Genomic DNA, 22,580 nt, shown 5'->3' with positions numbered 1-22,580 from the left:
ATGGCACACCTAGACAGCATAGTAAGAAGCAGAGACATCACCTTGCCGACAAAGGTCCATATAATCAAAGCTATGGTTTTCCCTGTAGCAACGTATGGCTGTGAGAGCTGGACTATAAGGAAGGCTGAGCGCCGAAGAATGGATGCTTTCGAACTGCGGTGCTGGAGAAGACTGTTACGAGTCCCCTGGACTGCAAGGAGGTCCAATCAGTCCATCCTAAAGGAAATCAACCCTGAATGCTCATTGGAAGGACAGATACTGAAGCTGAAGCTCAAATATTTTGGCCACCTGATGCAAAGGGAAAACTCTCTGGAAAAGACCCTGATGCTGGGAAAGACTGAAGGCAAAAGGAGAAGGGGACGGCAGAGGATGAGATGGCTAGATAGCATCACCGATGCAATGAATATGAACTTGAGCACGCTCCGGGAGAGAGCGCAGGACAGGAAGGCCTGGCGTGCTATGGTCCATGGGGTCACGAAGAGTTGGACACGACTGAACAACTGAACAACAGCAAAGCTAAGCAAGCATCTGGTCAGTGCCTGGATGGGAGGCTGCCTGGGAATCCAGTGCATAACACCTCGCGTTCCATGATGGAAGGAAGGCAGGATAGACATGTAATAGCCGATCGATGGCTACCATCCCAACTCTGTAGCTCGCGTGAAAAAAAGGAGCGCGAGGGAGAAGACTTTTAGGAACTCTCATGCTTGAGGCCGGGGCGTTGAACCTCTTTCAGCTCAAGGGCCGAATTCAGCTTCAGAGCAGCTCTTGGGGGCTGCATTCCAATGGTGGGCAGGACCAAAGGCAACACAGGGCGGGACCAAAATGCCAGTGTATTTTAGCTTACTGCTCTTATTGCAGTAGCTGAGCTTTAGGAGCGGCATTCTGAGCTCTTAGAATGGAGGGAAAGCGTGCAGAAGTCGGGAAGCCACCAGACGACTGGCAGTCAGGGGAAAGCGGGCAGGGCTGCCTGAGATACCCCGGGGGATGGATTGGGACCACAGGCAGATTGGATATGGGCCACTGGTGTGAGGTTCAACACTCCTGCTTCAGAATGTAAGTGCCTTGAAGGCAGGAACCTCTCTCTCACTCCTTCTGCTGTAAACCAGCCTCTAAATAACAGCCTCTAAAGCTCGGTGACGGCTGTCCAGTTCTTCCTGCTCTAAGCACTGTAAACAGTTCCTCCTTCCAGGTGAATCTGGAACCCAGGAATCCTGACTCTCAACACCTTGTCTGTCTGGCAGATTGTCCTCCCCCCTCCCCCAAAGAGACTGTTGGCCAGCAATTTCCCCTGTACTAATTACCATCTTTGACCTGGGGCCAATTTCCCAATCAATTGCATTAGCGCAATTAGCAGCGGTTTTTAATGCCGACAGCAAGTATCTTCCCAGGGCTTAGCCAGGGAAAAATATTAAGGTCATGTTGATTAATCAATCAGCGGTTTATTAAACATCTGGAGGGAGAGCAATTGTTCAAATTGCCCCTAATTTGACAAGTAAAATGGAGGCTGATTTTTAATTTCTCTTTTCCCTGAGTCACTCAGCCAATGTGGGAGAGACTGAGAGAGAGGCAAGTCATACAAAGTGGCGCTGGCGGGAAATGCAGGCTTAAAACAAAAGCTGCTTATGATTTACATGGTTTTATGGGGCCATCAGTGTGCATGGCACTTGACAGAGCACAAGAGGGCAGGTCCCTGCCCCAAAGTGCATGGAGTTTGTACTTTGACACAGGGGAGAGAAAAGAGGGGGGAAAGGGAAATGTAGGCTGCCGTGACCAGGGAAGACAAGGCGCTTTCAGCAATGGATGCTGGTGGCTGCGATGTCAGTGGGGCAGAGAGCTCCTTTGGAGTTCTGACGGAAACCCGGATGCACTGCCTCACTGACATTGGAGCCAGCAGCCCCCACTGATCAGGACCTTTTAAACCTCTGTGCTGGCTTCCCACCCCCTTCTGGATTGAGGGTAAACCTCTTCTTACCAGCAAAGGCCTCCATGGCATTTCCACCCGCACACCTCCTTTCTTTTCTTTATCTCCTCTATCTTTATCTCCTTTGCTTTTTGAACTCTACCATCTGTAGCCACCCATGAGAAGGGAAGATGGCAGGACGTGATTTAAAAATAAATAAAACCAAGGCTGCTGAACAGCTCCACCCATTGTTCCTTGCTGCTCTCTACACCTGACGTTCCTGCCCCAGATGTGTACATGATCCTACCCTCCTCTTTCTCTGCCTCCAAGACCCTACATAAGAACATCAGAAGAGCCCGTGCTGGATCAGACCAAGGGTCCGTCTAGACCAGCATTCTGTTCACATGGTGGCCAACCAGCTGCCCACCGGAAACCCACAAGCAGGACATGAGTGCAACAGCACCCTCCCGCCCATGTTCCCCAGCCACTGGTGTACACAGGCACACTGCCTCTGCCACTGGCGGTAGCATAGAGGCATCAGGACCAGTAGCCCTTTGGCTTGCATCCTTTAATCCTACACACACACACCGCCCAAATTGTAACCAAGTTAAAGCTATGCGTATTTAACCGCATTTGCTTCAATAATTCTGCGTAGGCCCGAGAATGTTACAAACAATTTAATTATCCCTTCTTCCCAAGAGGTTACTTACCGCTAGTAGGGATGATGCGTCTGTTTTTGCAAAACTTTTTTTAAAAAGTCCCCCCCCACACACTGCTGTCCTTTAGTTTATAATTCTCCTCCTCCTCCATTTCTGTTATGATTTATTACAATCATTATAGATATTGGGGAGAAATCTTGATAAATTACTGGTGGGGGGGGAATAAAGCCCCCGGTGCTTGCTCTGTGTCATCCTTCATCATTGCCTTTGTCTCCCTGCATCTCACCTCAGCCAAACAACAACTGCAAGGAGTTTGGGAGGGCAGGAGCCTCCTCTGTTTCGCTTACGTCACACAGATGGCAGCATATAAATACGTGCCCTGATTCTTCGTGGTTCGGTTACTGTGGGGTTACGTGAAAGAAACGGGAGGCTGTGGTTGTCAAGTAGTGCGCAGATCACGGATCTTGACCCTTGAACTGATAGTTTGGTCCTTTCTTTTAATCTCTTTCGCATGGCTTTAGAAGCCTGAGATCCTGTCGCATGAGTCCAGCTTCCCGGTGATCGAGCTTCCCAGCAGGGCTTTCATCGTGCAGTTGTCTTGCCTCCTTTGCAACATTTTACCGGGCTGGGGGGTGTCCAGACATTGCCTTCTTCCACTAGTAACCTTCTGGTGTTTTCTCAATGCTTCTCCTGTCTTTTTTCTTACCAGAAAAAAAAAATCTGTTCAGGATAGCTGGGCAATGTATTTTGTGCAGCTGCACTCTGGCTTTGTGACTGGGTGTCAGTAGCCCCCCTTCCTTCCGGAAGCACCCCAAGACGCAGAATCCCAGGTGGTGATAAGCAAGTGAAGGGGTGTGGTTACACTGATCTCTGTTTTCAGTGCCTCCCATTCAGTTCTGTGGGGCATAGGAACAGAGAGGCCACCTCATACTAAGTCAGTCCACTGGTCCATCTAGCCCAGTGCTGTCAGTACTGACTGGCAGCAGCAGCTCTCCAGGGTTCCAGACAGGAGTTTTTCCTGCCCTACTTGGAGAGGCCACAAGGAATCGAGCCTGGGACCCTCTGCGTGCAAACCAGGGGCTCTGCCACCGAGCTACGGCCCTCCCTGCCAAGAGTGAATGGGCGGCAGCATGTGGGCCGCGGCTCGCTTGTCACTCCAGATGCGGGGTTCACCAGCAGCAGTGGTTTAGCCCCCACTCCTGTGCCTGCCCCTGAGATGCAGTGGGGACATCTCCCCTCCATCCCCTCCCACGGCCAGGGCCTGGCCTCTGCCACCAGTGTGCCCGCAGGGAATGCTTTGCAGCCCACCCCGGCCTGAGCTTGTTGCCATTCTGGCCCTTCATACCTAGACACACACCGGCCCAACTCGAGGGAGGGTGTCACGCCATGGCCAAAACACCCGTGCTGCATTCATAAGGTTCTATGCTCGGCACCCCCAGGTAAAAGGGTCAGAAAGCAGGCAAAGGAGGCTGGTGGCTCCGATGTCCGTGTGTGGGGTGTGTGTGTGTGTGAATCCACTCTGGGTTTCAGTCAGAACTCTAAAGGAACAAGATTTCTGGACTGGTTCTGACTGAACCCCGGAGTGGATTCACTGACATCGGAGCCACCAGCCTCCACTGATAACAGGTTATGGGCAATTGGCCATGCTGGCTGTGAATAATGAGAGCCGGAGTTCAACATGCCAGGAGGGCACCAGATTGGAGAAGCCTGGAGCAGACAGTTCTGAGCTGGATGGAGCAATTGCTCTGAGTGGTTGTAAGGCAGGTTTCTGTGTCCACGGCCCCTCGAAGTGACGAGTTCCGCATGGGAAGAGAAAACCATGCCCCTGAGCCAAGCGCAGAGTTGGATTCCCTCGCAAACATTTGGGGATCAAGCCAAGGGTGGCAAAAGTTGAGCGTTGGCCCCTGTTCTCTCTCTCTTTGCTACCGACGGGCTTCCCAGAGGCTGCCCTCTCTTGGAGGCAGGGTGCTTGGCTACAGAGTCCTTTGCTCGGATCTGGCAGGGCTCTCTGGATGCCCTTGCTCTCCTCCCTGATAACTGGGTCAGGGCTGCATGTACGAGAGACAGGCACGCAGAGAGAGATGGGCACGCCTGGGTCTTGGGTGATTTAGGTGCCCAGCACTTGCCACCGAGCCTCTGACGGCACGCCTTGCCTTCTTGCCCTCCAAGCAGTGCTGGAGTCTCCTTCACTGGGCAGAGAGCCACGGCCCGGCCCAAGCCCAGCTATGGGAACCCAGCCTTTCCGTGCTGCTGCCCCCGGCCAGCGCAATGCACTTATATCGGCAGATAGGGGGCTGTGCCTTGTTTTTCCCTCGTAAAGGTGCATCGCCCCCATTTGGCCCCGGTCCAGATGGCGGTTGCACTGGCCGCTCCTTCTGATTGATGCAGATGGCTTCAGATTGGCAGGATGCGCAGAGACCCTTCCTCCCGTTCTCCCGCCGCTGCCCCGCGCTGGCGCCTGCGGAGGATGGATGCGGCTGGCTGGCAAAGTGGGGAGGGGGAAGAGAATCTTCACAGGAGGGTCAAGGACTGACTGGTGCGGGGCTCCAGACAAAATGGGTGAGGGCAGGGAGGCTGCAGGGAGGGAGACCGGCTCCACGACGCCCTTCTTGCACCAGGAGGGCGTTCTGGCATTGCTGCTCGTGGTCAGGCCTCTGTGCTTATTATGAGAGAGCCGTGGTGCTGCTGCTGCCAATTTCAATCCCACCCATCCCCTCCACGGAGCTCAGACCACTGTATGTGCTTCTTCTGCCTCTCGCGACAGCCTTGTGAGGTAGGTCAGGCTGAAGGATAGTGACTGGCCTGAGGTCACCCCAGCCACCTGGGGATTTGAACACAGGTCTCCCCAGTCTTACTCTGGCGCTCTAACCCCTGCACCACACTGTCCCTGCTTCTGATCTTGCCTCTGCTACAGATTCACTCTTTGCCTCAGGGAAGCCTCTTTCTCCCTCAGCTTCTTCCTCTATTTGCAACCTGGAGGTAGTGTCCTACCTTACTAGGTTGTTGCAGGGATGAGTGGGCATGCATGTGAAGTGCTTGGAACATGGCAGCATGGTTTGTAATGGCCAAAGGCTTATTATTTCATATCCGGTCTCCCCTGGGGGCATTTTTCACTACCTGCCTCTGGAAGACACGCTTGGAGCTACTAATCAAGGGGTTCCGGTAACCAACTGCGGGACCTCTTGGACAGGCAACCGAGAATTTTATTCACCCCCCGCCCCCTTATTACCCTCTCCAAGTGATGAGGCACTTTTCCTGCGTTGCTTCCGGCTAACTTTGCCAGCAAGGAGCTGCTCTTTGCCTTTCAGCTGCAGCTAATTCTGCCATTGCTCCGCTGTGCAAAAGAGCGCGCAGCTGCACCACCATAATCCACAGCGATTCTGCCGGCTTTATTCTCCCACATAATTACACACTTGGGGAAAGAATTCAGTGATTGCTTTAGCTCTGGACGATGCACTCTTTTGCGACTCCAGTAATCCCACCAGATTTTGACATTAACCCCCTCGAGCCTTTTTTGGAAGGTGGAGAGGGGGTCCTTTCCCCCTTACGATGGCTGGAAGAGCAGACTCCATAGCTTAGGAGAAAATATTCTTTGCCCGAACATGGTTCTCAGTTGCAGGAATTTGTCTTGTGTGAAGAGGTCAGCATTCAGACAATCTCACTTTTTCTGTGTGTTGACTTACTGTTGACTTACAAAAAAGAGAGATGTTCCTAGTCCTGAAGGCCGCAAAGACATGCTAGTGAGTGTTTGGGCAATTAACTGCAGATGTCTGCTGGGGGTGGGGGCGCTGAGTAGGATTTTCTGGAGTTGGGGATGGGCTTAAGCATTCGCCACGGCTCCTTGTCCCTCACCAAACACAGAACGAATTCTGCCAAATGAGTAGCAATGTGGAATTTGAAATACAAACTCCCCATTTTGAGCTGGGCCTAGGAGCTGGGTCTGCTTTTGCAGAGGACCATCCTCTCTTTGAAGGTGTCCTCTCTTTGAAGGGCTGCCCAGTCCAAGTCCAGTTTAAAGATCAAGAACCATTATAAGAAGGGAGAGCGAGCAGGGGCCTTGAAGCAGCCCATCAGCACTTAGCTCCTGGACAGCTGCAGATGGAACAGCAGGTACACAGCTCGCCCAGTCAGTCTTTCCTACCTTGTGAGGTCTGTCGAATTTCTATTTTGGTTATAGTAAGTATTTAGGAAGCTGCCTTATACAGGGTCAGATCACAGCTCCATCTAGCCCAGTGTTGGCAGCACTGATTGGCAGCAACAGCTCTCCAGGGATTCAGGCACGATTCTTCCAGAAACTACCTTGAGATGCTGCTGGGGATCGAACTGGGGACCTCTGGCATGCAAAGCAGGGGCTCTAGCACTGAGCGATGGTCCTCCCACTTCTAAATGTGCAACTACGCATACACATTTCCATATGCTAATTTGTGCAAATCAGCATCCCCTTTTCCCACCTCCTTTTTGGGGTGATGAGTTTCCTGTTTTTAGCAATGCATAAGTGGCCACCCTAGCTGAGCCTCAGATCCCTCCGAATTTTGTTCCAGCTACAATTGTCCATGCCATTTCCTCCTACTTTTTCCTGATCCCGAAATCTTACTTTTGAAACATGGGGAGCATTCAAGATTCTTCTTCTTTTGCTTTGGAATTTGAGGGCGGGACTGGCAGGGGAGGGGAGCCCACTGTACCTATTTAATTTTTTTTAGCTTTCTTCCCACCCACTCCCAAAAGAGAAACCAAAAAAGGTGCTGGTTTTTTAAAAGCATTTTCCAGGACAGCTCATAGGAAGTGAACTGAGTTTGAGGTGAGTGTTTGCGCGTCAGTACAAATGAGGAGTTATCTGCAAATGTACCTAAATTTTGCAGGTTGCAAAAACTAGTTTTTCTTGATGCAGAACTTTATAAAGAAATGTTGTAGCGAGACAGCAGCTGAACTCTGAATAGCAGCTAGGAGTTGGTTAAAATCTACCAGTGGTGTCAACCTGCATTTAAAGTGTGTGTGTGTGTTGGCACAGCAACAACTGCTTAACAATATTCTGGCAGCATTTACAAAGGAAGTTTGGAAGGCTGAGCTTATTTCTCTTGTGTTTGATTCCTCAGGATTCCACTTTGAATCTGTAAGACCTGGCTGGTTTGGAATTGGTGCTCTCTTTAAAAAAACAAACCAAACCAAATCACAAGTATTTTAAAGCAAGATTCTAGTTCTTATGGAGGTATACAAGCCTCCACTAGTCAGTGGATCGAGAACTTCTTTTTCTTGGTCTCCAGTCACGTTCCTCCATCTATACACCTACTGCTGCCCTCTCCAGCACCACATCTCTCCTTTTGCTGCCAGGGAGATGATCTTGCAACCCGTTTCCTTTGATCTAGAAGTGCAGCTCTTGAGAAAACTGCCTTTAGTTGCCAGTAACTTACTTGAGGAAACTTCACTGAAGATAAAACTGTCCAGAACAAAGTTTAGGTTTTGTAGTGGGGTGTGGCATTTTGCTCTTAAAATTGTGTGTTGCTTTCATCACAGATGGAGAACTGGTAGCGTTTAAAATATGTGCATCCCAACTTTCCACAGCATAGTCTGCCAGGCAGCTAACAAAAATATACAAGATACAATTCAGATTTTTTTTTGAAAGTTCAGACATGCTGAAAGCTCATTAAAATAAGAAATCCAGCTAGGTAGCTGTAACTACCTGTTGATTAAAAGGTCTTTCAGATAGAACAGTTTTGACGCACAAGGAGTGAGCACAAGCGGATACCTCAAGGGTGGTTACTAAACAGCTTGGGTGCCATCACTGAGAAGGCCAGCCCCTGGTATCCACCTGTCTGACCTCTGGAGGGTGGGGGAATGCCCAGAGCAGGGCTTTGGGGATGACCTCTGTGAATAGGTGGCTCCCAGCATTCTGAGAAATAGAAACCAGCGTGGGGCAATGCGGATGATGGGGTGAGTCTATGCAGGTCGAGGTGGCTTGATTCTGAATGGCTGGAGGAGCTCATGAAGGGCCAGGAAACTGGTTGTGCCTCCAATCCAATAGTGCACCCCTGTATTTTCTCCCGGAGAAGTGAACAGCTGATTGCTCCACTCGGGGACCCTGAAAGTCTGCAGGTACCCCAAGATTTGAGCTGGACCTGCTCCTACAGGCCCAGCAACTTTAAACTATTTAAATAAAGCTGCTTCTTGCTGTAGAGGGAAGGGGAAATAACATGTTTTAAGAGATTAAAAACCATTGTTCAGTGGAGGGTGAAATATTATGATTATTGCATGATGACAGGACAAAATTACTACGTGGATTACTGCGTGATGGTGTGTGTTCTGTCCGCCCACATTTCTCCCCCTCACATGCACGCACACTGGCTTTGTTTTTGCACAACGCAAATAGCAGCCTGTATTCTTTGACCACTCTTCTCTGCCAGGTCCATCTGTAGGTGTTCTTGGGCTGCTGTTCCTTTAGCTGGAGCATTTGAATGGTGCTTTCATTGCTTCCATCAGAGCCTCAAATATATATTCTTCCTTTTTTTAATGATGGGAAAAAAGCAGGTTACCAGACCTCATGGTCATGCAGATAATATTTTTTGAAAATTACTTGTGCATTAATTCAGTCTGTAACTCACCTTTTCACCCCAAACCCAAAGCTGCGAACAGTAAGGAAAGTAAAATCTTACATTACAAAGTCAGTATCTTTAAAAAAAATTACGTGCAAATGCAACAATAACGCACGCACGCACGCATGCACGCACAGAAAGGAAGGAAGGAAGGTGGGGGAGCCACAAAAGAAAAGAAAAAAAGTGCATAACATAAAACTTATCCATACACAATAATTGTTTACATCACTCTTAATAGGAAAAGAAAGGAAAAGAAGGGATGGGGAAGAAAGGATGTGGGACTTCTGTTTCAAATATATATGTTAATATAAGCAGTCCATATATCTAAATAAGCATCCATATGAAATTGATTGCTGTAGGAGATACGTCCACATGTGGCACTATTGAATGACAGGTGGTGGGTGTTTATCCTTCCAAGCTTGGAGTATGAGTCTCTTTGCAGCTGTAAGGGCTCTCAGTGTCCACTTTTGCTGTCCATCTCTTAATTCCCAATTGAGAGGAATATAATTTAAAAGCCTACTAAAATCCGCAGTTATCACAGAATCTTCGAGAAGAAGATGTATACAAGCCATGACTTCCGACCAAAAAGAAGCCACTAGACAACATGCCACAGCACACGCCTTGTCCGCATTATGTCACCAGCATCGGTCAATATTGTGGCAATGCAACAATGTGAAACTAATGAAATTAATTTTACAAAGCCAAACACTGGTGTGAATTAGATCTTGCAAAGCCTTTGAGAACAGAGAGGTTTTGCCCAATTTCCTAAGACACATGTGGGAAATGCACACGGCCCTTAGGTGTTTTGCCACCTGAGGAAAAGAGGGTGGTTCTTCTGGCCTCTGGGGGCAGTTAGCCAGTGGGAGGATGACTAATCAGACCCTGTCCTTGCCATTCCCTCTAAAGGCCCCCAAGGGCCAATGAAATACATCACACAGGTTGTTGTGCTGTGTGAACCCAGCCATACTAATAAACCATGGTTTGTTAATCATGAACAATCCACGAAGAGAGCACATGGTTTGTTAGGTTGTGAACACTGGGTTGTTCATGCTTTGTTAGTGCAGCTGGGTTCACACACAACAACCCAGGATTCGATGACAACCCATTCTCAGCCCATACTCAACTCATACTCTGGGTCATCGTGTTGTGTGAACCAGGTCATTATGTTGTGTAGGGGTACCCCTGAGATGGTTTAAGTGTTCATCTAAAAAGGTTGTGTGACAGCCACACACGTATCCGTGTGAAGATGTGTAGCATACAGGTCCTCCCCGCCCTTGCCTTCAGAGTTCTCCAGAGCTGTGCCAAGCACTTTGTCTCTTATAACCTGACTCATGCTCGCTTGCAAGCCTCTTAGCTCATCTGGTTCCACCCTGCACCCCCCAGTTGTCCAATGGTCTCCTGCCCCTCAAAAGACACCACCCTTTCTGATGCCTCCCAGAACACCTGTGCAATGTCATCTCTTTTACTTCCTCCTCAAAGCCCACCTTTTCTTTTCGGCCTTGGGGATGACGGGGGGAAGGGTGATTTATAGATTGTGAGACACCCCACACACAAACACCATAGATGCATATTTTTCCCTTGTTTACTGCACCTGGTTTACACTTCCCTCCCTGTTATTATTTTTTATCCACTGTGGAGACTTTTAGATTGTAAGCTCCTTGGGAGCAGGGACCTGTGCCTTCATTCCTTGCAAAGGTGCTATGTTAACCCCGCTCCCCCAAGAACAGTAGGTGCACCTGTCAGGAAGCCTGGTGCATCTGGAATGGCCCCTATGGTTCCATCTGGTTTGCCTTCCACCACGTACGCCACGGCCCCAGCAGTTCCTCTCCAGTCTGGTCTACTCGTGCAGCGAAAGATGTAGTGGTAGACTGGACTGTACCACTGCAGGTGGGGCAATTGCATTTCCAGATGCCCCCTTTATGTTCAAAAATTCCCTGCAACTAGAAAGCCAGTACAGCAGGTGAAATACTAGACCAGCTTTCCCCAACCTGGTGTCCTCCAGATGTTTTAGACTACAACTCCCAGCATTCCTGACCAGTGGCCATGCTGGCTGGGGTTGACAAGAGTGCTTATCAATGGGATCTTCTCAAACTGGGGAGAGGTAACGAGCGGGGTACCGCAGGGCTCAGTCCTGGGCCCAGTGCTCTTCAACTTTTTTATTAATGACTTGGAGGAGGAGGTGCAGGGAATGCTGATCAAATCTGCAGATGACACAAAATTGGGCGGGATAGCTAATACCTTGGAAGACAGAAACAAAATTCAAAATGATCTCGATAGACTGGAGCGCTGGGCAGAGAACAACAGAATTATATTTAATAGGGATAAATGCCAAGTTCTGCACCTAGGAAGAAGAAACCAAATGCACAGTTACAAGATGGGGGATACGTGGCTCAACAACACTACAAGCGAGAAGAATCTTGGAATTGTTGTCGATCACAAGCTGAATATCAGCCAACCATGTGATGTGGCTGCAAAAAAGACAAATGCTATGTTGGGCTGCATTAATGGAAGCATAGCTTCCAAATCCCAGGAAGTACTAGTTCCCCTCTGCTCAGCTCTGGTTAGGCCCCATCTGGAGTACTGTGTCCAGTTCTGGGCACCACACTTTAGGAAGGATGCAGACAAGCTGGAGAGGGTTCAGAGGAGGGCAACAAAGATGATCAGGGGACTGGAAACAAAGCCCTATGAAGAGAGACTGAAAGAACTGGGCATGTTTAGCCTTGAGAAGAGACAACTGAGGGGAGATAGGATAGCGCTCTTCAAGCACTTGAAAGGTTGTCACAGAGAGGAAGGCCAGGATCTCTTCTCCATCATCCCAGAATGCAGGACATGGAATGGGCTCAAGTGACAGGAAGCCAGCTTCCAGCTGAACATCAGGAAAAACTTCCTGACTGTTAGAGCAATACGACAATGGAACCAATAACCTAGGGAGGCGGTGGGCTCTCCCATACTGGAGGCATTTACGACGAGGCTGGACAGCCACCCGTCAGGGATGCTCTGACTTGGATTCCTACATTGCTCAGGGGGTTGGACTTGATGGTCTTATAGGCCCCTTCCAACCCTACTATTCTATGATGGGAGTTGAAGACCAAACCATCTGGAGGGCACCAGGTTGGGGAAGGCTGGGGTAGACTCTTTTGCCTTGATGTGCTAGTTTTCTGTTTGCAAGTGTTATTCCGTGCCAGTACTCTAAAGTGGTACAGTCTGTTCTGTGATCTGAAAATACCACTACCTCATTCTGCTGCATGATAGGCCAGTCGTGGAGAGGAACAGTCCCTGGCACATCTGGAATTGCCCCGCCATTTATCTGCTTTCTTGGGCAGAGTGGTGTCTGTTACTGAATCTGGCAACCTGATGTTAATAGCACCATGCTTTGTGGTTCGGCAGCTTAATTTTGGTCCTTGATGGCCACGCATCTCGCTGTCAATGACCCTTCCCCTGGAGGATTCTGGGAGGAGAGCAGCAGAAATTATTCTTATCATTTTATGTAGACTCTTTCTGAGGGTTCAAAGTGCTTTAAACACACTAGGCCAGTAATCCTTACAAAAGCTCTGCAAGGTAGGTCAGTATCAATAACAACAACAACAACAACAACAACAGGAAAGTGGGGGATGAGGCTGAAAGGGAGTGGATTACCTGAGGTCACTTCAGTTCTAGGCTGAGGTGAGAACTGAACCTGTACTTCTCCAGTTTGCGTTTTTAGGCCCAGGTCTCATGATGTGTGCCACCCCAGACTGCAGCTGGGGATTTGGGGAGGGCTCCTGTGATCAAGTGCTCTTTCATACAAAGAAATTCCCCACACACAGAAAGCTAGGCTGTCAGGGAGAAGGGTGGGCTAGGCTAGAACCCTTCTCTCTGACATGCTGGTTTTCTGTGTGCAGGGAATCCAGTGGTATGAAGAAGCATTCAGTCTTATTACCCCTCACTGAAGTCTGAAACTGGTACAGGCACAGGTGGACCACTTAGTCCTAGGATTACATCACTATGCTATAAAAAAGGTGTCCCCAACCAGTCGTCTCCGACTCTAGGGTGCGGTGCTCATTCCCGTTTCTAAGCCGAAGAGCCAGCGCTGTCCGAAGACGCTTCCGTGGTCATGTGGCCGGCATGACTGAACACCGAGGTGCACGGAACGCTGTTACCTTTCCCGCCGAGGCGGTACCTATTTATCTACTTGCAATTTTTGCTTTCGAACTGCTAGGTTGGCAGGAGCTGGGACTGAAGATGGGAGCTCACTCCGCCACGCAGCACTCGGGTCTCGAACTGCTGACCTGCCGACCTTCCAGTCTGCAGTTCAGCGTCTTAACCACTAAGCCACCGCGGTCACTATGCTATACCTGGCCTGAATTCAAGTCCATCAAGAGCCATGAGTTTTCCAGGGACTCTCATGCTGTCAGTCTTAGGGAAAACTACGACCCATCTGTAAAACAGACATATTAATGATCGATCTCTCTGAGGTTTAAAATTCTCTAGAAATAATAATAAAAGTCTGGTCCCTTTGTCTTCACATCCATGATCCAACATCTTGCGAATATGAGGTTTAGCAAAAGGAATAAAATGACCGAGTTCAGGCTTTTTGCATATCAAACGGGTGTGCTGAACTCTGATAGTAGAATGTGGGTGTTTACAGATTGCAGAAACTCTTGTATGGTCCCCCCCCCCCCATTACTATTATTTTTTTGACTAAACCTGCAGGTCTAAACCTGTTTTGATTATAACCTGGTGTGTCATCCCTACCACCAACTCCAGAGTTCTGGTTTTGCTCCCTTGTCCCTAACCATTGACCATACTGCCCCCACATATTTATATTTATCACATTTGAGCCCAGATCTTCCCAGTCCAAAAGTCCACTGCCTTCCACCAGCTCCCACGATCCTTTTCTTTTTGCCTTTTAGAAGTTTTCAGGTTTTTTTTTAAAGGTGCTCATGCTTTCTGGGTTGTTGTCACCCTCCCCCCCACGTTGTGGCTTTAAAAGCTGGCAACTTGCAAACTTGGGGAGGGGAGATTGTGTGTGTCCCCCCCCCAGCCTTCCCTTCCCTTCCCCATAATCCTAGCAGCTTTCTAATTCTTACATTAAATGCTTTTAATTATAGGAGCATTCTGTCTGACCCGTGGGGTTATTTCAAGAGAGGAAAAATGAAGGAATTAAAGAAAATGACAGAGCAAATTGCGGCAATTAGCAGCGCTGGTATTGTTCCGAGTGTCTGTCAAGGGAGTTCTCTGTTTGTTAGTTACAAGTAAATTCGTACAGATAACGGAGACAGCCATTATAAATGCCATCTCTGAGGCTGCCTGGTGCTATTTTCCTTTTAGGAAGAAAAAAAAAAAAGGGAAAAAAGAGAAATATTCTTTGTAAAAAAAATTTCTATTTCTCCTTGAAAGTGAGCTTCAAAAAGAGGAGAACGCTCTTCCCCCTCTCGCCTCCTTTTGCTCCAGTAAGTCCAGGATGTGAACTTTTTAGTGTCTGTTCTGTCTAGGTCAGCTTTCCCCAAGCCCCGTTGTCCTCCAGATGTGTTGGACTACAACTCCCAGAATCCCCCAGCTAAGGATTCTAGGATTCTGGAGGGTGCCAGAGAGACTAGTCTGGGACCTCAGACTGGCAGAATGTTGGAGATGCTAAAAAGGCCGATCAGCGGGTTTGGATGCTTCTTTAAAACTTGCCAAACCTAAGGGCTTAATTTGGGGCCGGATTTCACCCAGGCTTTGCCCCACAACCTGTTTTTAACACTTGGGGAGCGTGGCTCAGTGGTAGAGCCCCTGTTCACTGGTAGAGAGCCACTACCAGTCAGAGTAGACCATCATTGGTTAGATGGACCACAACCTGACCTGGTGTAAGGCAGCATCCTACGTCTGTATGACTCTACCACAGAAAACATAAAGTAGTATTAGAATTTGTTTTCTGTTATGTATGTCTATTCAGCCACACTTTTGTATACCGCCCTGATATCCTTAAGGATGAAGGGCAGTTCTGAAATATTTTAACAAATGGATGAATAAAATTCAACCAATTTATACCATCTCTTTTTATATCTACCAAAAGACACAAGGTAGCTAAGCAGTGCAGAGTGCTTTTGGCCACTCAGCAATCGCAAGTGGCAGCTATGTGATTGGAAATTTGGGATATGGGCTTTCAAAATAGGTGTCAGGCTTGAGCTCCAGTACCTCTTGATTCTGGAAGATTGGTCCATGCCTCCCTTTTAAAGGCTGCCGCTCACAGGTGTGGACGGTGCTTGCTGCAGGCTGAGAGCCTAATTTGGTGGCCTAGTTGATTACGTTGCCCTGCTGACATGGAAATTGATTAAGGACCCTCCGCTGTCCCAAATGTGTATTTTCTCCCCGTTTCCCTGGCTTTCTCCACCTGGCCTGGGCGGGCCGGAACCTGGCTGACTCTGGCTACGGAAGATGCTGCTCCTGTTGCTGCAGCTGTTTGGAATGAGGGGGGGGGGGTCTCCTTTTTTTGGCCTTTAGCGTGAATCACGACTGGATTGCTTGATTTCAGTGTATCTTTTATTAATGGGAGAATCCTCTTTTTGAGGATTCTACGTGTACGACTACTTACGTTTTGTCACGACCTCGAGCCAGCGGAGAATTATGTCGAAACATTATATTTTATTGTGCACGTTTTCGCCGATGGTGCCGGGAGCTGATCCGAGCATGGTCTTCCCACGGAAAAGCGGCCTACAAATGAACCGAGGACGGCAGAAGCAACCCGAGCCACGGGCTGGCGGGCGCCAACGGCACGGCGGTGCCGCGGAGAAGCGCCCGCCGCCCTCGCCTGTCCGCGGGCCGGGCTGCGGCGTGCCGGGGCGCGCGGCCGCCTCAGGCGGGCTCGGAGCTGGCCGCGACGCAGCCCGCGGAGAAGGCCGGCGCCGGCCCCGCTGAGCCGTGTCCGTCACCTTTTACCTGATAAACAGCCGGTGCGCGCGCGCGGGGGCTATTTCACGCAGCCCACCGCGGCGGCGCCGGCGCCGGGAAGCGCCCGGCGGCGGCCGTGCCCGGGGTGAATCCACGGTGGGCGGCGCCGGCGCCATTTTGGTGGCCCCCTCAGGCGCCGCGTTAGCTGCCCCCGGCCCCGCGAGCGGCGTCCTCGTCCGCGCGCGCAGGAGCCGCGGCGGGACCCGGGCGACCCCATCGCGGCCGGGCCGAAGCGGCCCCGCACAGGAGGCCGGCGGGGCGGGGCGGGGCGGGGCGGGGCGGGGCGCGGCCGAGCAGCCTGTCGGAGCGAGGCGCCAGCGCTGCGCGGGAGCTGCGCGTGGGCCTCGGCCGTGCGAAGGGCCGGTGGGGCCGGTGGCTCCGAGGTCCGCGCGGCGGGGAGTCCGCCCCGGGCTTCAGGCAGGACCGGCCCGAGCTCCGAGGGGCTCTCCAAGGCGCAGGGGCCCCCTGCGCGTTCGGACCGGTCCTGGCCGAAGCCCGGGGCGGACTCCCCGCCTCACCGGCATCAGAGCCGCCAGCCCCCGCCAAGGACGCGCGCGCCAGAGCGCTCTCCCGGCCCCTCGGCGCCCCCATCTTGCCCCTCGGCTGCCCGCGGCCCTCGCGGCCCGGCGCCTCCCTCCTTTCTCTCCCCCTCGCCTCCGAGCCAGGGAACTTCGCAGTTCTGGGCCACAATGAGCGAAGGGCCTGAAAGGAAAGGTTAAGCCGGGGTCTTGTGAGCTTTTCAGCTTTGCTGGGGAGCTGTGAATGCAGAGCTGTTAAGTATTCTAATCCCATCTCCCAGGAATGTGCAGGGCACAATGGCGTGTCCTGTCCCCCGCTTCGCCCCCGGCCCCGTCCTCGTCTCCCCCCAAAGTGAGCGCCTCGCGCTTGTCTGCATGGTGGGGTGCATGCGGGGGGGGGGCGCGCGCGCGCTGCCCTAAATTTGGGGTTGTGCATCCGTGTGAAGAGAAGAGGTGCTGGTTCTTGCGGTGGCTTCTTTTTTGGTATTCCTGCATAAAATTTCCCCGGACTTGGAGATGCAAACAGCCCTCTTGGTAACAGCCTTTATTCGGCCAAATAACTTTGTAAATCTTTCCCCAAGATTCCTGCCTGTGCTGGTGGTGAGTGTGGGGGAAAGAGCGACATCGCTTCTGCCCTCGAAATACCTCCTGGAAAGAATCCCAACCATTCTGCTCCCCCTCCCAAATCGTCGTCTTTCTTGGTTTTTAAAAAAACGTGTATTCAAGGTGTAGAAGTTTTGCTCTTTGGCGACAAGGAACAGCATCTGCCCCCAGAGATAACCTTTGACCCCTGGGTTCAGTGTTTCTGACCCCGAGACCAGCTGGTGAGCCCTCCTTGAGGGTGTTTTCCTGCCTTTTGAGAAAGATGAACAAGGTGGATTATTCACAGATTTATATATAGATATTAAAACACTGACAGCCCATTGCCTGCAAGCTCCACTCTGTCACTGGCGAGGCTGCTGTGATGTCACAGCGTGATAATGCTTTTCCTTGCAGAGTGTGGAAATTGCCTGGCCAGCCTCTCCCAGTTGGAAAATAGAGGGGGGCAAAGGGTGCGGAAGGCATGTTCAGTTTTGGGATGGGGAATCAGCTGGAACCCTCGCCTGCAGGTGGTCCTCTGAGTCTGGTGAACAGAAGATCCAAGAGAGCTGCTTGGTGCTCACCATGCTTGGAAGTGGCTGTGAGACTGGGGTCCACTTACGAAGTAGCAAGGGAACTGCACTCTCTTCATACTCAGAAGTGGTGTCCTTTACATTTTTCAGGGCTGCATTGAGCACAAGCACTGAAGAGAAGTAGTATTGGAGCCTCAAATTAGGCTCTGACTAAACTGGGGATGAATTTAAAGAACAAGCCAAACAGGAGCTAGTTGGCACCGTGTGGGTGCAAGGATTAAACCCCCTTAGAATAAATCTCTCATTAACAAGGGAGATCTTGGTTCTGTGACTCTACCTTTTTTTTTTTTTTTTTTTTGCAGAAATGAAAATCTCTTTTGCAGGGTTAAACTGAGGGCCAGAATATATGTCACGGTCACTGCTGAGGTGCTGCTGAAAACAGTCTCCTGGGGCTGGAAATTTTTATTCGGATTTTAACTATGCTAGTTCTCATCCACTGACTTCTTCCCACCCCCCAGCCCTGTGTCACATTGCAAGGCTCTGTGCAATGGCTCCATGCTCCTGGCAGTCGTGCAGACACGGGGGAAATATTCCTGTGCCACCAGCAGCAAGGTCTTCCACTCCCCGGGAATTCTGGACATCAGGGACCCAATGCGGGCTGGAGTGGAAGGCGCTGGGGGTGGTTGTGCTCTAGCCAGATGCCCATGATGTCACCTCTCTGATGGCTGGTTCTTGGTTTTTCAGCAGCTTCCGGCCAGAGGAATGTGAGCGCACTGCTGACGGAGCTCTTTGAACAGCACTTAGGCGGCCACATCCTGCAGGTGAGTGTGACTGATCTTGGCTGTCTTCCAGTCACCCCATTACAGGGCTGGTCTGAGATATTTTGCTGCCTGGGGCAGAACAGCAAGTGCCTGGAAGGCAAGGTGCATCATACCCAAGGCTGGCCAAATAATTTTGGCACCTGAGGCTGAAATTAACACAAATGCCTCTCCTTGGGAGCAAAAATACTACTACTACTACTACAGGCCACCCTCTCATGACACCCAAATCAGCTGCCTGAGGCAGCTGCCTCACTCTGCCCCATGGTACGGCTGGCCCAGTCTTGTCTGACTCTCCCAGCAGGTAACCAGTCTGAAAAGCTGTTGAATACCAGATTCTGACCAGGCTGCGCTTAATTTTTTTTTTTATTATTAGAATCAATTTAGAATCATAGACTCATAGGATTGGAAGGGGCCTCCAAGACCATCGAGTCCAACCCCCTTCTCAGTGCAGGAAGCCTGATTCCCTGGCGGTCTCCCATCCAAGTACTAACCAGGGCTGACCCTGCTTAGCTTCCGAGATCGGACAAGATCAGGCGCATCCAGCCCGTAACAAATTTCTAAACCACCTTTCCAGACTCAAAGCCCTCACAAGGCATGAACAATAATTTAAACATAATAAAGGAGTACTACAGATAACAGATCACATGCTTAAAATATATTCCAAAACATCTCTAAAGTGAACAGTGCTAAAAATAATGACACGAATTAATAAAATGCAGACGGAAATTTAAAAAAAAAAAGTCTTCAAGGTTCCATGCTGGCTCCGCCTCCAATTTTCCACATTCCATCCTGGTTCTGCCTCTGTATTTATTTTATTTGCTTCATTATATTTTTATGCATTTATATCCCGTCCTTCCATATGTTTCAGATTTCCAGGGCGGCTCATGTGATTTCAATAAAACATTAAAATGCAAGTGGTTAAAATGACAAACTAAAACAGCAAAAGATTCGGCAGCATAAAACAGTGAGGAGTTTTATGTGTTTTTTTTCTTTTTCTTTTAATGATTAAACGAGCATAAAACACAATGGCCCTGTTCGCATGTCATGGCCAACCAGGATTTTTTTGAAGGTCTGGGTTACTGCTGTGAGCAAACCGCTCTTGCTTGGCTTTTCCTGCCAGCGGGAATGACGAAACAAGCCCACGAAATAGGCCTGGCTTGGTTAGCCTGACATCTGAACCAGGAACTCCGAACCAAGCAGTCTGGCTTGTTTCTTCCCCAACAAACCAGAGTCCCAAGCCAAGAACAAATCCTGGTTTGCTCACTGCATTAACCCAGAGCTTTTTTTTTTTTTTTAAAGCCTCCAGGTTGTTGCGATGCACGAATCTTTCAATGAGAGTTTAAAAGGGGAAATTAAAAAAAAACAGTTGGTGCCTTTCTGGGAAGAACAGGGTTTTGGCCACACTTCACCGCCACTGGCAATATCTCTTGTTCCTGCCCGATACAGGGGTGTGTTTTGTTTGGAAATCAAAATTGGTGACAGTTTTAATTGTGATTGGCAAAACCAAGCATGGTGGGTGAGCTGACTTTGAAGGGTGAGGCTTAGTGTATATAGAGGCCCTTGGTGGTTAGAAATGGGTTCTGCTTAGCCCCAGATTGCTACACAGAAGTGTTTTTATACAGTCAATGTGGTACTATCATTGGAATGGTGTTTTATTTACTTTTATTTATTATTATGTTTGTATCCTGCCTTTTTCCCTCTTCCAAGGAACCGCACCTGGTCCTCCTCCAATCCTTGTTATCCTCACAACAACCTTGTGAGGTAGGTTAGGCTGAGAGTCAGTGACTGGCCCAAAGTTACACAGTGAGCTTCATGGCTGAGTGGGGACTAGAACCTGGACCTCCCGAGTCCCAGTCCAACATTCTAACCACTACACTGCACTGGAGATGAATCGGGAGAGATGGTGGCCCATTTGAGCGAATGTAGCCATTCCAGTCGCACTAAATTGCCCCCCCCCACAGCCTTCTCTTCCTGGCCGTGGCACGCCCTGACAGCAGCACCTCTGTGATCCAGAGGTGCCTCCTGGTGGCGTGGAGGGGGGACGCAGCCGCGGGGGCCCACTTGGCTCCCAGGGTGCCCAGCTGCTCCCACGGGAGCCAGTGCAGCTCAGGCGCCCATGATGTTTGAGGGCAAGTGGCGGTGAAGCGGATGGATCGCGCTAATTATTTCTTGAGAGCTCTCATTACAGCTGTCTGCTGGGGCTGTTGGCTAATTATCAGGAGTGGCATATGGTAATATTTTAAACAGCAATTGATCAATCCCCAGTGAGTGCCCGCCCTTGCTGCTCAGCCTGCAGCCTGGCTGCTGACAGTGGAGGCTGTGGGGGGAGACGGAACGGACCTTCCCTTGCGTTTGTGCCCCGTTGAGTCAAGCGCAGGATCTCTGAGAATCCCCGTGTCCATTTCCGAAGCATTTTTTCGACTCCTGATGCTGTTTAGTCCACGATGCTGTTTAATCTGCGACTTCTAAAATCATGGTTGTATCACGTGTGCCATAAATTGAATTAGCCCATTTTACCTTCCTGGCATCCCTGTGAGGTGGGTTAGGCTGAGAGAGAGAGAGAGAGAGGCTGATGAAAGGACATCCGGTTACCTTTGTGGTGGAGCGAGGATTTGTGTCCAAGGCTTCTTGGACCCAGGTCAACTGGGCTCAAGCGAGCCCAATGCTGTGTCTAGTACTCTGGTGCCCACTAGCTGGGAATGATGGGTGTTGCAGTTCAACACACCTGGAGGGAACCAGGTTGGGGAAAGCTGGTGTAGCCATATTGTAAGAAACACTTCTCTATTATTTCAGTCATTTCACTTTAATGAGATCTTTCACCAACAAGAAGCACAGAGTGGTTTTGGCACCCGGGGCAGAAAATCCAAATGGGTACCCCCCCTTAATTATTTAACCCATCCAATGCAATTTCTTTATTTTAATTGTTGGTGATTTCTGGCCCTTTGCCTCGGACAGCAGACCGGGGGCTCTGTTTGTCTCCTCACTTTATCCAGCGGTTGGGCGGGCACTGGTCAGAATCCATCCTTTCTCCTACATGGCACATTCCCAGCTATCCCCAAGTATCGGTGATGCTGTTTGCCTGTGTTTAAAGCACTTCAATAGCAACCATGTGAAGGGCTGTCATTCCCAGGGATGCCATTTGGGCAGGACCATGGGGCAAAGGTACAGGGCACCGCTTGACAGAAGGAGCCAGAGGGCCCCCAGCACAACAAGACTGGCTCCCTGCATTTGGAATTCAGGGACGGAATAGATGTTGCCTTCTAAAGAGGGCCCCCCTTGGTAAGAATATTACGTCCAGAGCAGTGGAGGCTGGTGGCTCTGATGTCAGCAGGGTGGTGAATCCGCTCCGGGTTTCAGCCCAAACCAGTCAGAACTCCAAAGGAGCTCTCCAAGCTGCTCCACACTGCACCCTTTTCCTTCCCTTCCCCCAGAAGCCGAACAACACAGCCCACTCGCTTTCTCTAACCACTAGACCTCTCTCCTGCTCTCTTGTAGCCGATAGCAAGGCGCCTGTCTCCTATGTGCTGATTTCAGCAAATAGTTCCGCGGTGCCCTTGGCAGGTGACGGCTGCTGCCTTCGCTGGGCCTGGTGGCTCAAAGGGAACCTAATTTTGCCTGCGATCTGAGCAGATGTTAGGAGGCGGGAGTGGAGGCGAGCAAGGGGATCAATTGAGTTAGGGGCTTCTGAACGGGCTCCCGCGCAGAGGGGAATCGAGCCGTTAACATCGTTTGGCTCCTTGGCCAGGTGTGCTTGTTTCCTTTCCAAAATATATTTCTCCTCCTGCCACCTCTGTATCACCCGGGCCTCGCTCCAGCCCCAGAGCTGTTTCTGTGGGACTAATTCGGGTTTATTTGGAAGCAATCGGATTTGGTGGTTTGCATGCTGTGGGGGCAACGTGCAGGGGACGGGGGGGAGATGTGATGTCAACAGCTGGTTGGCAGAAAGTGATGCTATGCTGCCTGCCCCCTCCCCTCCATGTGCAGAGAGTGGGGCAGGGGGCTGTTCAGCCCTCGCAAAGCAGGGGGTGCTGTTTGCTGAGCCCTGCTGGGATACAGACAGAGGCAGTCCTC

The 22,580-nt window shown here is 50.4% G+C and overlaps 1 protein-coding gene across 5 annotated transcripts in view; it reads left to right on the top strand.

The window, feature by feature from the left end:
• The window catches only part of NPAS1 (neuronal PAS domain protein 1), a 93,364-nt gene that overhangs the window by 26,765 nt on the left and 44,019 nt on the right, over positions 1–22,580 (top strand). For 4 of the 5 annotated variants that reach the window (XM_084814757.1, XM_084814755.1, XM_084814758.1 and 1 more), the window contains one exon: positions 18,433–18,509. In XM_084814757.1, coding sequence (XP_084670883.1) covers positions 18,433–18,509 — 77 coding nt within the window. The remainder of the gene's footprint in view (positions 1–18,432; positions 18,510–22,580) is intronic. The other variant, XM_084814759.1, reaches the window with a different exon arrangement.

This window comes from Heloderma suspectum, chromosome 10, assembly GCF_057233095.1.
Source record: "Heloderma suspectum isolate Gila_16-S chromosome 10, 16-S_ref, whole genome shotgun sequence".
In the NCBI taxonomy this organism is placed as follows: Eukaryota; Metazoa; Chordata; class Lepidosauria; order Squamata; family Helodermatidae; genus Heloderma; species Heloderma suspectum.
Note: the sequence above shows the minus strand (reverse complement) of the source record. Positions and strands in the feature narration are given on the sequence as shown.